Consider the following 17,027-nt stretch of genomic DNA (forward strand, 5'->3'; position numbering starts at 1 on the left):
GAAATAGAATGTAAGGGGCTCAGTTCCCAAGTTGAAGAAGTAGTTACCAAATACAGTGAATTGAGAAAAAGAGAATAAAAAGTCTACAAAACAAGAAAAAATAGCCATGAATGCAAGGGGAAAAAATTTTAGTGAAAGAGAACAAGCAATTAGGGAAAAGAAACAGTATAAAACCTAATAAAAAGAAAGGAGGAAAGACGAGGTAAACCACAAGAATTGTAAATAATGGAATAAAACATGAGAAATAACATAGTCAAAAATAAGGAGTGTGTGTGTGTGATTTTCTTATAGCAAAGCCACAAAGGGTTATTTGCTTAGGCCACCGAGGGGAATCGAACCCCTGATTTTAGCGTTATAAATCCGGAGACATACCGCTGTACTAGCGGGGAGCCGAAAACAAGGAAACGAACATACATGAGAATGTAATCTAGAAAGAGATGTGAAGGTTAAGGTTGTTTCCCCAATGGCAAGGTTCAACCCAAAGCAAACCATCTTAAACTTATAGTCCAGTAGGTCATTCTTGACTGAGGAGAAAGAATTTCAGTCGATGGTATCAGAGAAGGAAACCCAGAAAGCATGTTGTAATATACAACTCATTGAACAATAGTTGCAATGTATTAAATAGTTATCGAGCTTCCAGAAGCCACAGCAGAAATAAGCTATTTGTGTGAATAACGTTACCCGCACAGGGCAAAGTGAAATTCACGATTAAAAAATAAAACTTTTGAGAAAAAAAGAAAATAAGCTAATGAAAATGAAAAGCAAAGTTTTATTAACAATGCAAGTTTCAAGAAATTGAACTCAGATGAGAAAATTAAACAAGTCTGTTCAATAAAATGTTTAGGAGAAGAATGAAAATATTTCGAGTAGAAGATTTATTAAAAATATACTTATATTTTATTATTTTAAAGCAGCTTCGATATAGTTCTATAAGGTGACAGGACTGGCAACTACTAGTAAATAGCAAATGTGAATAAAGTGCTGCATCGATCTATTTAGACATCATCAGTATGTTCTTTCTAAATTTCGCTTGAAATAGTAATTTCAGTAGTTCGCATGCAGAATGAAACGTAAATAAGGTTACCAGATTTAATTTCTATTTTGAATTATAAAAATACGTGCCATTTCTATCAATTGCGAGCGTTATAAAGCGTATACAAACACTGAGTAGTATTGTCATTACGTCATAATACGTAATATACACTATGCAGTGATTTGTATTATTTACATGGTTTCATTTAGCGGTGATGTATGGTAAACGGAATAAGTTCGTTTGTGGAGTTTGACATTGAATTATTTTTTCAATGTTCGTTTAATCATTATTCGAATTTACATAAAATCATGGAGTTTCCTGATTTAGGTGAACAATGTACAGATCCAACATGTAATCAACTAGGTAATATTTTCTTTATAAATTGTATAAAAAAATGTTTCACTTAAAATATTTACGTTTGAAATGGTACTGTGCCATAAAGTGACTGATGACTCATTCATTTGATACTGATGATACTCGGTAATTGTAATGGTTATGTCCAACTCAAATACTATAAAATAGCAATGCTGCAGAGTAATTTCTTCCTGAAAATGTAATCAAGGTGTTACCAAATAATTGTTATTATCTTCTGTGTTATATGAAAAGCATTTCAAAATTCGACTTTTATTGTCTAAAAAAAAATTCGCATCCAACTTCGTTAGTTTAAGCTGCTGTCATTAATTTGTTCAGCTGGTAAAATTAAACATTGTGTAATTTGTGATAATCGTAATAAAATTAGGCTATACTAATTTATACGATAAAATTTAAAGGCTAGAGATTATGAGAAGTAATACATATTTTTAAAGTTAAACATGGATAAAAATGCTAGGTGGGTTTAAGCTGCTTATGAAATAATTTTAAAGTACGTCTGTGATAAAGGTTGTAGTGACTGAACGAGTAACATTGCATGTCTCGTCTCATGTTACATTTATAATTATTTTTTTCCTAGCATGAAAGCCACAAATGTGCTTAATGTTTTCTACGTCTGTCAGTCATATGATAATCTATTTTGACAGTGAAGGAAGAAGCTGTGAGATTAAAAGTTAAGCATTTCATGAGAAAAAAAAAACTCGTCATTTCTCTGCCTTAGCAATGTAACACAAAAACCTATTTGTATACTTTTTCTAATTGAATTTTTATCATAAAACTATTTTTAATATTTATCCAAGAAGAATTTCTACAAAATATGAAATTTAAAATTTGTCTACAGTAAATGAAAATTCTTGTTCAAAAACCATAAATTACCATTAGGTTAGTGAAATCTGATAAACAGAGTGACACTTAATATTTCAAGTTAAATTTTTAGAAGAAATCTGTTGTAAGAAGACATTTAGAAATTTATTAAGGTGATAGCACTTAATCACAGCTTTTTACGTATGAGTATTTACAGGTCCTGCTATTACCATAAAAATGTTACAAAACAAATGATAAGCTAAATAAATAAGACACAAAGTATGTATAATTAAGCAATTACGCTTTAGTGCCTTGTAGTGAAGTACATTACAATAAGGAAGGGAAACTTTACTGATGTTTTTTTTTTGTATGTGTGTAACACAGGTAATGAAAATAAACAATAATAGTAATAACTTATTAAATAACATAAAATATTAAAAAGGTACTATACTGATTTGACAAAATGGTTTAAACTTCATTGCAATTATCCATTTTGATAGTTTTTGCAAATGAAGTTACACTAGTTCTGGCTGATTATATTTCACTTTATAGTATGTGTATTTGTAGTAATTAGTATTTCCAATTAAAATAATCATCACAATAATGCTCTTTGATAAGATAACACAGTGATGTTTTCTTGTCTTATTAAAATTACTGAGTGGTTGATATTATATGACATTCAGAAAGCCTTTGGTGACATGCTTCACAATTGTGATATTAATTGTAAGTGGAGTTTTATGGGATTAGTGGGTAAAAAGTGGGTAGAGAATTATTCATTTAATAGTAGAATATTAAAAAAACTTCTATTACACTGGTTTACAAAGAAATTGAGGCAAGCACAAAAATAGCTGTTTTAACCTAATTTGGGGGTGCTGAATTCAGATTTGAAATGTTTTACTCATCACCTCTAGTTTTTAGATATGCATACTGTACATTTTGTACACATACTGTACATAAAGGCGTATATGCATTCAGGGTTAATTTCTAATATTGTGTGACTTATGTCTTCTTTTTTAGTTATTATGCAATAAATGTAAGTGATAGCATTACATTATATATAGCTATTCATCAAGACGGATTTTGGCAGTTAAGTGTAGCCAACACGTCTCAATCAACAACCAGTAGTGCACTGGCAGTCAGTGCAGGAGGTTTGTGTCCCTCGACAATTGTGTTACACAATCTTTGGGTATATATTTGTATTACAATTTCCAACGACGCATTATAATTATTATTGCCTTACATATGATTTAATTTTACAAAGTACTGTTGTTTTCTCTGTCTCTGGGATAGTCGAGCTGTATCCCAGCATTACAAGCAGAAAGACTGGGGTCTAGAAGCACTTTCGCTCCTGGCTTAACACAGCCAAGGAGAATCCTCTGGTTGACATGAAGAAGGTGCTTCTTCCTCCTCTTCACACCAAGCTTGGTTTGATGAAGAATTTCGTGAAGGCCATGGACAAAAATGGTGCTGCCTTTCAACACTTGTCTACTGTGTTCCCAGGTCTCAGTGCTGCTAAGCTCAAAGAGGGCATCTTGTCGGACCTCAAACCTGAGAAGTGCTGAAGGATACTGATTTTGAGGAGCTTCTTACCTTAAAGGAACTGAGAGCATGGGAAGCATTTAAGTCAGTCTGTAATGGCTTCCTTGGTAACACACGCTGCACCAAATTACCAAGCCTGTATTGAGAAGTTGCTAAAGACTTATGAGGATATGGGATGCCGAATGTCACTAAAATTCATTTTCTCCATTCCCACCTCAACTTCTTCCCTCCAAACCTTGGAGCAGTGAGTGATGAGCACGGAGAAAGATTCCACCAAGACATTACGAAGATGGAGAGCAACTACCAAGGCAAGTGGAACCCCAGCATGATGGGAGACTTCTGCTGGATGCTCTTGCATGACATCCCGGAGGCAAAATACACCAGATCATCTAAGAAAACACACTTCTAACTGTCTGCGGTACTATGAATTGTGTACATTGTGTCATCCAAGTATATTTATTCCGTCAATGTTCTTTATCTATCCTGTTTTATCTGTAATAAGCTGCTGCAACTGTTGAAATAAGCACTGTATACTCTGTATATACTAAAATGAGACTATTTAAAAGCCAGAAAACTAGAGGTGATAGAGCAAAACTGTTTATAAATTTGAATTCAGCACACCCAAATTAGTAAAAAACACCTATTCACATTCTTGCCTCAGACAAAAAATATTTTTTTGTAAACCAGTGTTATTACTGTGCCTTAGGTCAGAAATTGGGTATCCTCTCTGTTAGTGGTGTTTCTAGTTTATATAAATGTAAGAAATAGTGGTGATGTATGTAAATAGAAATTTTTCTAACTTAGAAACTAAATGAACCACTGAAGGGTGTGCTGTATGTTATTATATATAGTAACAATATGAATACCTTCTAATACAGGAATATTCTTATTTGCTGCATAATAATATTAAAATTCTAGGGAGAGCTGAATCTGTTGACAAAGCTTTTCTATCCAATAAACCTTGACTGCCCTGGTAAATGACCAGAATATAGAAAATGAATTGTAATGAGAAGTGTACTGTTATCCACTTGACCTATCACTTTTCTCATTGGATTTGTATTTGACATTCAATAATATATCTGGAAAATATAAGCTCATGTAAAGCTTACCACTGTAAATATATCACAATAAGAGTTATAAAAACTTTTTGAAATGATTTAGTTTGTAATAATTCACGATGATTTCAAGCTTGATTACGTTGTTTTAGTTGTATGAAACAGTTGATAGCAGGTTTACATTTATGAATGCTTTAATATTTGATAAAATTGAGCTTTTTCTATAATTATTTTTCTTTCTTAATTAAATGTTGGTAGATAAGTACTAATGTTATTTCACTGTATAGTTTACAGTTGCATATTTGTATTATACTATTAATACGATAAATTTTGTTATTTATACTCTTATCTATTTGTTATTACATCTTGCATGACCAATGCTTTCCCTCTTGGTAACACGGTCTGTATGCCTCCTGTAATTCCTAGAAAATTAACATGCTCCTATAAAAGTGCTTAAAAACCCTGGTAATATACAGATTCCTGAAAACTCATGGAATTAATTTACAATTAAAAAAAACGTTCATTCATGTCACATATACCCAGGAAATTAATATTTTAAAAATTTTATGTTGTTAAATACACATGGGCATGCTAAAACCATTATAACTAAGGCTCTTACATATAGTGTATAGTGCATGAGAAACATACTTAATTGATAGTTGTCTGTATTATTCTCATTAACAATTCACTTGTGCACAATGCAGTTTTAACAACTGGCAATTTATGGGTTTGTTAAAACTTAACAAAGCATTGATTTATTATGCTCAATGCTTGACCAAACACGTAAAGCAAATTGAAGCTATGCCACAGGGAATGCACATTTAATACCTTTTGGCTTGATAAAAACAGAATATGTGGACTGACTTGTATATGGCAGTGCAGTCAAACATGGTGCTGGTTGCAACATATGTAAGGTTTTTGACGTCTTGAATATGACGGAAACTGCAATTAAAAGCCACATGCAACAGTCTAAGCACATTGTGTTATTTAAACAAATCCAACAAACAATGGTAATTTACAAATTTATGAGAAGAAACCTAGAAGAATTAAAACAAAAATCAGAATTTGGAAATACATAGAGAAATGTACAACAAATGCTGAAGTATATGCTGATAGAGCAGAAGCTATGGATAAGTTGAACTTTGTAACAAAGTCAAACAACTTGAAAATAGTAGCCAGTGATCAAAAGAACACTTTACAGAGTCTAAATAATGACATTGAGTCTGAGTTAAAGCTTTTCAAAAAGAAAGTTTAAAGATACTGAAGCAGTTTATTGAACAGAAACATTTTAAAACATTTATTTGCATTAAAACACCCCTATTTGCATGTTATACTATGTAAGAATTAATGCACTTGATATATTCTGCAAGTAAAGTCATTTTTTTATAATTATTCACTTGGTTGTTCCTGGAAATTTATTGATTTATTCATGGAAAAGTTCTGGGAATTTTTTTCAACTTGTGTTGGTACAGATCTTGTAGTAGGAACAGTGTATCAGTTTCTGTTTTGTTTTTACTTGATATTAAATGCTGACCACAAACATGATCATCTTTCTCAATTCAGATACAAATTTTTTCTCTTCACTGTTCCAAGTTATTCTGTTATGAGCATCCTTTCTCTTAGGAAAATCTGAGAATAAATTGTACTTTTCATGTTAAATGTGTCTGTGTACCCATTAAAAAAATACAAGATTGCTCCATTTTTCAGAAACTTGTAAAAAACAAATTGAAACAGATTTAGAGGTGCAATCATGAAGTGCACTTTGCTTAATATGTCAGTCAGTTATATCCCTCTAGTCTTCTATATAATGTCATGACATTTGCTCCTACATTTTTCCAGTGATCTGTCTGCTGATTGTTGAAAAATGAATATCAATATAGCAATAGGTATAAGCATTAGAAACCAAAATTAATAAGAGTTTTGGATACAATACAATACTTTTTCTCATTGATAGCTATTCATGTTCAGTGCTGTCCTTTATATGCAAACTTTTTTTCACATGTCACAAGCTTTGAGCTCTCACATACTCCACAGTCAATGTGGTTCAGTGGTTCAACTATCATAATCGTAAATCACCACCTGTCAACCATCTACCAATAGGATTGTGACACACACACCTGATGTATATGACTCTCTCTATTTGCCCCTCAATGTGGATTCCTGTATGTGGTGAGGGGACCTTCCAGAGAAGGTTTTGTACTTTCAGTTTATCTCCTCTGGAATCTAAACATCCACCTGCGTGTTTGCCATGTGTGCTGACCCATGAATGGGAGGAGTGGATCCTGGTAGTTGAAGGTTCCAACTCCAACTCACCACTTTGGCCTTGAATTTCTGTAGACAGGTGGTCTTGGGGTGGACCCCCCAAGATCAGTTGGCTTGTCCATTTGGGCCAGGAAAAAACTGAGTGCCAGCATAGAACGTCCTCAGTAGGTGTAGTGAACATTATGTCTGATACTGGTGTTCGGGTATAGTGCTCATGAAACCCTGACGTCGCTGCAGTGACCTCATATGGCACTGTAGTGCATCCCTTCATAGGGCTTCATGGTGGGTGGGGTCAGTGGGCACTGAAATATTATTTTTATTATAGATACCCCTCAAAAAAAAATAAAGAAACATGAAAGCATCGAGAAAAATCTGACTACTAGCAAACAACCACACATTGATGACCCTGTATAGTCAAACTCATAACTTGAATCTGTCCTGCGATTTTTAATTATACATTCTTTAACTGAAAAACCCTTAGGGTAGATGTCTCCATTTTTCATTCAGAAGGGTTTGGAAGGGCTAGCTGGCTCTCCTAAATCAGTAAAAAAGCTACAGTCTGGGGACATTTTAGTGGAAACATTTTCATCACAACATTCCAAACTCCTCTTGAAATCAAAGGCCATTGGGAATATACCCATTCAGGTTACTCCTCATTCTACTTTCAATTCTTCCAGAGGAGTTATAGTTGAGAGGGATTTAAAGACCATTCCAGAGTTGGAGATCCTTGCAGGTTTCACCAGCCAAGGTATTACAGCCTTGCGCCGAATTTTTACTCGTAGAGATGGGATTATGTAGCCAACAAATGTTCTGATATTAACATTTGCAACACTACGTCATCCTACCACAATCAAGGCAGGAAATCTGAATTGTAAGGTACAACCTTATATTCCTAACCCTGTTAGATGTTTTCATTGTCAACAATTTGGTTACTCAAAAACATCTTGCCGTGGTTCCTTAACATGTGCTTGTTGTGCTGGTAAAGATCATGATACTTTTGAATGCCAACTAGAACTGCATTGTGTTAACTGTAATGGTCCACATCCTTTCTATTTTACTTCTTGCCCTAAATGGGTGGAAGAGAAAGAAGTACAATGTCTCAAGGCAGTTCATAATATTACTTATCCAGAGGCTTGGAAATTGCTATTCCCAATTCCATCTCAGACTTATGCTACTGTAATCCATTCCACTACTACAGCAGGAGTTGAGACAGACCTTTCCATACCTCCTACAGAATCCTTAACAGCACATCTTAATTAATACCCTCTAAAGTCAACAAAGTTAATGAATCAGTTTCTACTTCTCTCTCTGTCCCTACCACATCTTCCAGTCATTGCCCAGCTTCGCCTTGTTTGAGTCCAGGTATTTCCATGGGGTCTTTCTCTCTTGACACCCCAAAAATTAAACAACCCATTTGTTCACGTCCTCAATCACTAGAATGTGTGTCTACAAACTCCAACCTGCCTACTAGATCCAGAGGAGGATCACAAGGGAGTGACTGACCCACATCCAGTAAAGAAAAAAGCATGGTCACAAGCAAAAGATCTCCATGCCATATTCTCCTCCAAAATAAATAAACATGGCCATGCTAATCCAATGGAACTGTCAAGGTTTTCAATCAAATGTGAATGACATCAAGGATTTGATTGACTTTTATCATCCCAAATGTCTTTCTTTACAGGAAACATTTTTAAAACCTACTGATACAGTCACAAGTTGACAATATTCCTTATACCAAAATTACAGGTCATGTGTAGGACATAGGAGAGTAGTACTGCTGGTTGATCAACATGTGCCCACCTGGTCCTTGTCATTGAATATGCCATCGGATGCTGTAGCCACCCGTATCTCCTTGGGTTGTACCATCACTGTTTGTTCTCCATATCTTACCCCTGGAAAAATTTATCATCCCTTGGGCATTGATGCCTTCACTGAGCAACTGTCAACCCCCTTTTTAATTTTGAGGGATCTTACATTATGAGCTTCATAATCCCTTATTAGTGTTTCTTGCCCCACTCTTTCCTAGCCTTTACTACTTCTTACCTCCAGGGTTCCTCCACTCCTCATATTATTCAATATACCTGAACAAGTTACCAATAGTACTGGTGTCTATCCTGTGGGTTCCGGTTCAGTGGGGGCTCACATGACTAATTTTGTTCCCCTGTGGCAAGATATCGCCATAGTTATTTGGGTTATTAGGGTATTATCTGAGGGACTTGTCATCCACTTCCTTTCCCCTCCTTTACTATCTTGGGTACCCATATCCTTCCTCTTGCCTCAGAATCCTACCCTAGTCAACATCTGCCTGAACTGATACAGAATTTTCTCTCCCAGAAAGCCATCAAACTTGTGCTTTACTCTTTTCCAGGTTTTTATTCAGATATTTGTGATACCCAAGAAAATCAAAGACTGATGACCTATGATCAGTCAGTTCCACCTTGGTCAGTTGTTGATTCTGCCTCACTTTATCAGGTGGGCTTTTCCAGGTCTATGGTTAGCCATAGTAGACATTTTGAATGCTTTATTTGTATATTCCTGTTTCTTTTCAGTTCAGGTACTGTTTTAATTTTGCTCGTCATTAGTTAATGTATCAGTTTTGTGCCCTACCTTTTGGGCTTGTTTTGGCTACAAACGTCTTTTATTGACTCATCCAGGCTGTCCTTGTGTTTGAATTTTCACTTATCTCATGAAAAGTTTCTTTTTCCTCTTTGTCTATGGATATTATCATTCAGGTTTGTCATTGTTTCACATCCTCTGTATTATTCCATGTATGTTCTTCTTTATCCAAATGTTGTGTTCTGCTTTCTCCCTTTTGTCTGGATTTGCACATATTCATGAACAGAGATGCCAACCATTATGATTTGAGTGTAATCATTACGATTTTGGTGTATACATTACGACATTTTGCTCATACAGACAAATATTACGACTTGTTGCAACTCCCAAATTATTATATATTATATAGGCCTATACAATAAATTGTTCTCCCAGTGCTTGAAAGGGGTGAAAAGAAAATTTGTAGTGAGATACAGATAAATTTTAATAATAAATAAAAGACACAGTTCAAATGGCTACTTGGGATAATCATGTTTGTGCTTGAAATAATAAAAAATATTTGTATTTCTGACATCTACCAATAGTTTGAGTTACATCATCAGTGCTTGTCAGCCAATCAGTGCTCGCGTAGATGGGTATTTCTCGTTTTCTAAGCGGCATAGAAACATCAATGCGATTATTCACAAGATGGAATAAAAGAGGCCTCATCAGATTGTCTTGTTTCTGGCAAATCTAAAAGGACTAAAACTGTGAATCAAAAATTTAGAAAAGAGTATAGTGCAAAATGTCTGGTCATTGCACCAAAAGTCAGTGACAGTCATGCATTTTGTACAGTTTGTCACATCAATTTTTCTGTGGCGCATGGCAGGATAAACGATTGTTTCAGACATACAAAATTGGCATCTCACCAACAAAAGGCTGAGGCGAAGACAAAAACAATGCAAATAACGACATTTATGAGTAAGAATTGAGAATATGAAACCATAAATGTAAAAGTGATATTCACGCAATTCGTCATTGATCATAATTTACCCCTAGCTGTAACCAATCATGCAGGACATCTATTCAGAAAAATGCTCCCAGACTTTGATATAGTGAAAAAATAAGGCTGTGCTAGAACCAAAACTACAGTTATTATACAAATGTTGGGTTGTGAAGATGACAAAATGATTTCAAGCATACTTACTAACAGTGTTTACAGTTTAGCCACAGATGGATCTACAGACATGGATGACTCAAAACTGTATCCAGTGATTGTACGATATCTGTATGGGCTCTGTCTACAATCATTACGCTCAGTCATTTGAAGTACTTCTCACCTGGATGCATTTGATTTCTGGTTCTTCATCCACTTGCATTGGCTGTTAATGTATTCAGACAGAATTGGGCCAATAAATAACTTTATGTATCTTTCCATCTGTCTCTTTCCCAGGGTAATTTTGGTCTTTCACACCACTCTGTATCAAGTCCTTTTGATTGCTTGTTACTGGCTGGCCCAGTGTGGTTTGTGTGGCTGCTCCAGGTGCAGTACACTCCACTATTACCTATATCAGCCTTGGTCACTAACATTTCTTCCAGACCATTCATCTTCACAACTGGCTTTTAACCAGTCTTTGATGAGATCTTGTTGGTCATTTTTAACATATTCCATACACTCTTTCTCTTGAATGTTTATCAACGTAAGTGGAACAATTACTGCTGTTGTTCTTTTGGTTGGAGATCTTTATCTGCTGCAACCCATTGTTTCTGTTTCTACAGATTTTCTCACTTGAACATGGACTTCTTTTTCCATAACCATAGGTTATCAAATTGCCTTTTCTCACACTTTTTGTTTTTCTTGATACAGTAAAGTTTTTATCTCTCCTACGCTTTTACTATTGTTGTGTTTCTTCTGGATTTGTTGACCTCTTCAGCCTGCATTCATTCCAGATTAGGATGTCAATGAGGTTTTTCATTGTCTTATCCTACTTTCATTTCAACCACTGTCCTTGTGTTTGAATTTTCACTTATCTCACGAGACTTGTTTCTTTTTCCTCTTTGGTGTGGATATTATCATTCAGATTTATCATTAATGTTTCACATCCTCTGTATTATTCCATATATGTTCTTCTTTATCCAAATCCATCTTTCTTCCCCAAACTTCAAAACTCATGAGGGTAATTTCTACTTCTCTCTAATTTTTCTTCCTTTCATTTCCCTCCTGTGTGTTTAGTCTGATCCAAATATACTACTATGTCCTGTACGTGCTCTTTGTTATACTATCCACATGGCTTTTTTCTGTAGTGCCTGTTCCCACTTTTTCATTCTGTGGAAACTATTTTCTGTTTGTGCCCTTTCTCCCTCCACTTTTACCAGCTGGGTTCAGCTTTTGATTTAAATGGCTCATTCTTACTTGTATCCTTTTTGTTATTTATTCTAGGTGTCTTCTCACCAGGTTAAACACTATACCTTTACCCTGGTATCTCACCTCCATTATCCATTGGAGGAAGTTCTTTAAAAGCCATGTAGGTCACACTACATACATTTCTCTCTCACTCTCTGCATCGGATAGCTGTTTCTCTCTCGCTCAGTTGTCTCCTTCCACCTGTTGCCATTTCTTCATACTTTGGGGAGACTGGGATTGCGTTGCTTTTGAATATATATATCTTCTTTATCAGGAGCATGTTGTCCCCCTTTTTTTTATTAAGGCAAGTCCATGCTGTAAAGCCATTATGACTTTACTGTTGTAATTTCCATGGTCACTAAATGTACACTGTTGAGATGAGTGTGTTTCACAAAGTTGCTCATAAGTTTTCCTTGCAATATATTTGTTTCATTAATATGTCCATTCTAAACCTTACTAATTCATCAACTTCATTGCTATTCCTTAGGTTGAATAAATCAGATGTGGTCTGCTTTTCAAAATAGGGTTTTTGTAGTCACCCATTGCACTGTCTTTAGTATTGATGTTCCTCTTTTTTTACCACTTTCCTGTTCCAAAGCTGCCGGGGTGGTGTAACATGGAGTCATTTTCCTGGATGTGATTGATACATATGATGCAAAAAATACTATATCCATTCAGTTGAGAGTAGGGCAGTGGTGGTGTGCTGGTTTAGATGATATGTTCTCCAGTCTGACACACCATCTTTGAACAGATTTATTTGAGCAGATGTTGCATCTTTGGTGTAAACTGTTGAAATTGCATTTCATCCCTTTGATTGGGATTCCTCATCCTAATATCATGTGGATGTTGGTTCCCAGTGGCTGGATTTTGGATTCAGAGCTGGACTGATTAACATTAGTTCTCTTGTATTAGAGGTGTCTCTGTTTCCTCACTCAGTTGGACTCGTTCTTTGTTACTGTGTTGTGGATGAACATACAGGTTAATATGTCTCTTCCTCTTACACTATCTCCAGATGATTTTCATATACCAGGTGTGTTACTTACTGTGCAGGAGTGTTTTGCATCTGACTGGTTTTGAATGGAATATTTCACAATACAGGGACATTTGAATGTTGGATTCCCAGGTTGGTAAAACATTTTATCACTTTGCTATAATGTCCCCTGCTCACAGGTCAGTGGTGTGATATCTCCCTCTGATCTGTTGAACTTAAGAAGAAAATGGTATGGTTCTCTTTTCCCCCACCAGGTTCCTGGGTTTTAGATTGCGGCTGATTTATCAATGGTATAATCTTCATCCTACCCCTACATGAAACTAAGTTCCTGGTAGCTGGATTTTGGGTGCAGTTGACTTACCATGTAAAGTCTGTCATGCCTTAGCCAATCTACACCTTTGGATACACCCTTTTTACACACACCCACATTACTGTCATCAAAAGAGATTGAGATTCCAATATCAAGTCATTCAGATCTGAAATTAACTATTTTTCTCTCTATTTTGGATGTGTTCTTCCTATTTTATGTCTGTGTTTGTGACACCCATTTCCACACTGGATGTAGAGTATACCTGGTAGAAAAGTGGTATGGTTTTCTATGTCTGATCCTCTACTGCAAGAATCTCCCCTTTTTGAGTGTTGTTTGGAAATTTTTGAAGGATGCTTCTTTCTTTTCCTTGCACCAGTTTCTACACTTTTTCATTGTAGGATTTTAGCTGTTTCCATGACAAGAGGTAATCTACCATATTGAAATCTACAATATTCCAATAAGTACTTACCTCTAGTCACACTTCCTACTATTTCTCCTCATTGAGAACTGGCACTTCCATTTTTTTGCTAAAACTATGTAATAGTTTGATAAAATCAAATTGAGGAGTCGTGTGTCAAAAGGGTATATCACACTCTTATTGATGGAGGGTTGTCACATGATGATTTACATTTAAGGTGTAGTTGAACCACTGTTGACTCGAGGTCTGTGGCATCCAAAAACATTTTTTTCGTATGAAGGATAGCACTGAATGAGAGCAGCTAAATTTGTGAAATATATTTCCAGTATAGGAAAGTTATAATGTTTGCTGAAAGAGCTGTTTTACTGTTATATTTATTAATTTATGATATTATTTGATTTTTAATGAGATTAGTGTGGTTTATGCAGTTTGAATTCTCTTAAATTTTGTCTTGATACTTATATGGATGTGAAGTGCTATATTTAAGTTGGACTTAAAAAAAACAACATTGAATTGTGTCATATTTAAACGGAATGTTAACTTGTAAGGTTTCTTCCCAGATTTCCTGCCATTGAAGTGTGATGCATGTAGTAAAATATTTTGGTAAGTCTTATTAATTTTTTGTAAACATCATTATGCATTTGAAATTAATAATTTTATGTTCTTTTTAATGAAATCAATGAGAAAGTTACATAAGGATAAATATGTAGTCTCAGAGTATGTTCAACTATATATATACACACGTGTATCAAAAAATGAATAGTTAATTACTGATCTATTGCACAGTAAGATAAGGTATACACACATATATTTATGTGTTGCTGACTTCACAAATTACAATCTGATGAATCTGTGGTGTTTGTAAGTATGTTTACTTGATTGACTAAAATGTCCCGACACATAAATAGTGTAGAAATGGTTTAAACAATTAAAGATTAAAAATCAGTGAAAACTTATGAAATGTAAAAAGTCCAAGTCATAGGAATGCTTTACAAGTATGATATATATGGTAATTTCCTTGCACAATATATTACCATTCTTTAAGAAACTATTCTCAGTTACTAAGCACCTTTGATTTTAAAGAAGCAAAATCAAGAACAAGAAAAAGCCTGAAGAATAAAATATTCATAAAATGAACTCATTTATCCTGAAAATTAATAATTCCATTTTGTCAGTTGTTAACTTGCTGAGAAGGTTTTAAGTGTGTGCATAATGAGCCAATAAAGGAAGATTTTCTGCCCAACTAACTTACACCAGGAAGATTTAATTCAGAAATTCACAGAAAGGTAAGAAAGTAGTCAGGAGCCTTAAAAGTAATTAATGTTTTGTGAATAATGTATATCACATGTAAATGTTGGTATATGGTTGTCTAGATTTGATCAGCTGTTGGCTAAGCTAGCATTAATAAAATGATTTTTCTGAAGCAAAAAGTGAAGTAAATTAGATCTTTGTGTTAATATTTCAATTTCTTTTTATCATGGTTGCCTGTTTTTAAATGTACTAGCATAAGAATGAGGAATTAAAATAATTACCATGAGATACACACAAAATTGTGAATTAGTTAGTCCTCTGACCTTCTCTTTGATTTGAAAAATAATAAATACAGTATGTTTTGAAGGATATTTTTAAACACTTATGTTCTTGTGATATTATTTATTTTGTTTTTTACAAAAGTTTTATTTATTAATTTTTAAATAAACACAGCAGTTTTTGATGATAAACATTATTTCTGATAACAATAACATTAAGCTTTTCTATCCAAATTCAACTAATAAAAACCATGGGTTATGTTATCTTTTAGTAAGGACCATTTACCTTATGGTCAGCATAATTGTGAAAAAGCTTACCAGAAGGATGTTCAAGTTCCTGTCTGTCCACTGTGTAATAAGCCAGTTTCAGTGAAACGTGGTGAGCCACCAGACATTACAGTTGGAGAACACATTGATAGGGACTGTTTGTCTGATCCTGCTGCTGAAAGAAAAGTTTGTACTTCTTGCTCTAAGTTTTATAAAATTTGTAGAACATAATGTTCTGCATTATAAAGGTGGTGGAGCACTCATTTGTAGTGTGGGAGGGTTCAAGTTCATTTCCACATATGGTAGTATTAGTTAGTGGTTTACCTCTTTAACTTAGTTGTCAGAATGATTGTTTGGTGTGTAAGGAAGCTCAAGTTTAATCCTTGATTAGTCATACAAATTGGTTACCTCTTCTCACTCTTCCTACATAAATCTCTTGCCTACTGTGGCCAATGCAATGAAATCTACATTAGCAACACACATTATTTTATTAGCCACACTGCTTAAAGTATTAAACTTATGCTAGTAAGTGTATTGAAGCTGCTGAATGTAAATGTACTAAATTTAGATACAATAGTAGTATAATAAAGCTGTAAATGTAAGAATGATAACTTTGAGGCATCTGTTATCATAGCAATCACATCATCAACATTTATAAAATAAATTATAAGAGATAACAAGTTTTGTCTTCAGAGAGTGTTTTTTTTACATATATAAGTTAATACAAGAAGAAGACTAAACAAACTAAATGATTACTAGTATATAGCAATTTACTGGTAATAATTATCAATACTGTTTTACATAATTTATATGAACTATGATAGAGGACAATACTTTGCTACAGTATGTAAAATTGTACTAATATGCATTAGTTTGTAAGAAATGAAAGCTTTGACAAAGTCTCGATGTAATCACGAATAATTGAACCTTAACAGTTCTTAAGTGATCATGTTCAAACTTCTTTTTCTGGATGTCTCGATCATTATCATTATTGTTCTTTTCTGGAACTGGCAGGAAAAGAAGGCTTATTTCTTCTGATTTTTGTATTCTTGGAGCCTGAGATGTTATGTTTATGAAACTTGGGTTTGACCAAAGTAAAGCTATTTCTAATTTGATAAAACTACTCCTTTGGAGTCTTAACAAAAATTCCTGTGTAAAAAATGGTATCCCGACATTTCGCTGCCTCAATTTCGCTCCCAACTCTTGGCAGCCAACAATTTGACAGCCGATTTCATTGGCAGCAGACAATTTTGCACCTAGCCCTTGTGTTGAATATGAGTAGCCGATTGGCACCTGGCCCCGAGTCATGTAATAGAAACAGTTCTCCTGTTTTGAGGCGAGTGAAACATTCAGGCAGGATCATAGTTTCCAGGGGATCAGGCTGTCGTGGAATGTGCTGTTGTCTTAAGCGCATCCGCTGTATCATGTGCTGCAACAGCTGGCACAACTATGGTGGTGGTGTTAGCCAAAATGGTAACAGGTGTCTCCACTGTAGCACCTGCCTGTGTTTT

At 34.6% G+C, this 17,027-nt stretch overlaps 1 protein-coding gene across 3 annotated transcripts in view; it reads left to right on the forward strand.

Annotated features, from left to right (window-relative positions):
* Positions 1 to 954: 954 nt before the first annotated feature.
* Positions 955 to 17,027, forward strand: part of LOC143249382 (AN1-type zinc finger protein 2B-like) — a 53,477-nt gene continuing 37,404 nt past the window's right edge. The window contains exons 1-3 of one of the 3 annotated variants that reach the window (XM_076499144.1): positions 955 to 1,396; positions 14,281 to 14,323; positions 15,522 to 15,702. In XM_076499144.1, the coding sequence (XP_076355259.1) occupies positions 1,252 to 1,396; positions 14,281 to 14,323; positions 15,522 to 15,702 (369 nt within the window). In that variant the 5' untranslated portion in view covers positions 955 to 1,251. The remainder of the gene's footprint in view (positions 1,397 to 14,280; positions 14,324 to 15,521; positions 15,703 to 17,027) is intronic. The other 2 variants (XM_076499142.1, XR_013027750.1) reach the window with 2 other exon arrangements.

The sequence above is a fragment of the Tachypleus tridentatus genome, chromosome 4 (genome assembly GCF_004210375.1).
Source record: "Tachypleus tridentatus isolate NWPU-2018 chromosome 4, ASM421037v1, whole genome shotgun sequence".
In the NCBI taxonomy this organism is placed as follows: domain Eukaryota; kingdom Metazoa; phylum Arthropoda; class Merostomata; order Xiphosura; family Limulidae; genus Tachypleus; species Tachypleus tridentatus.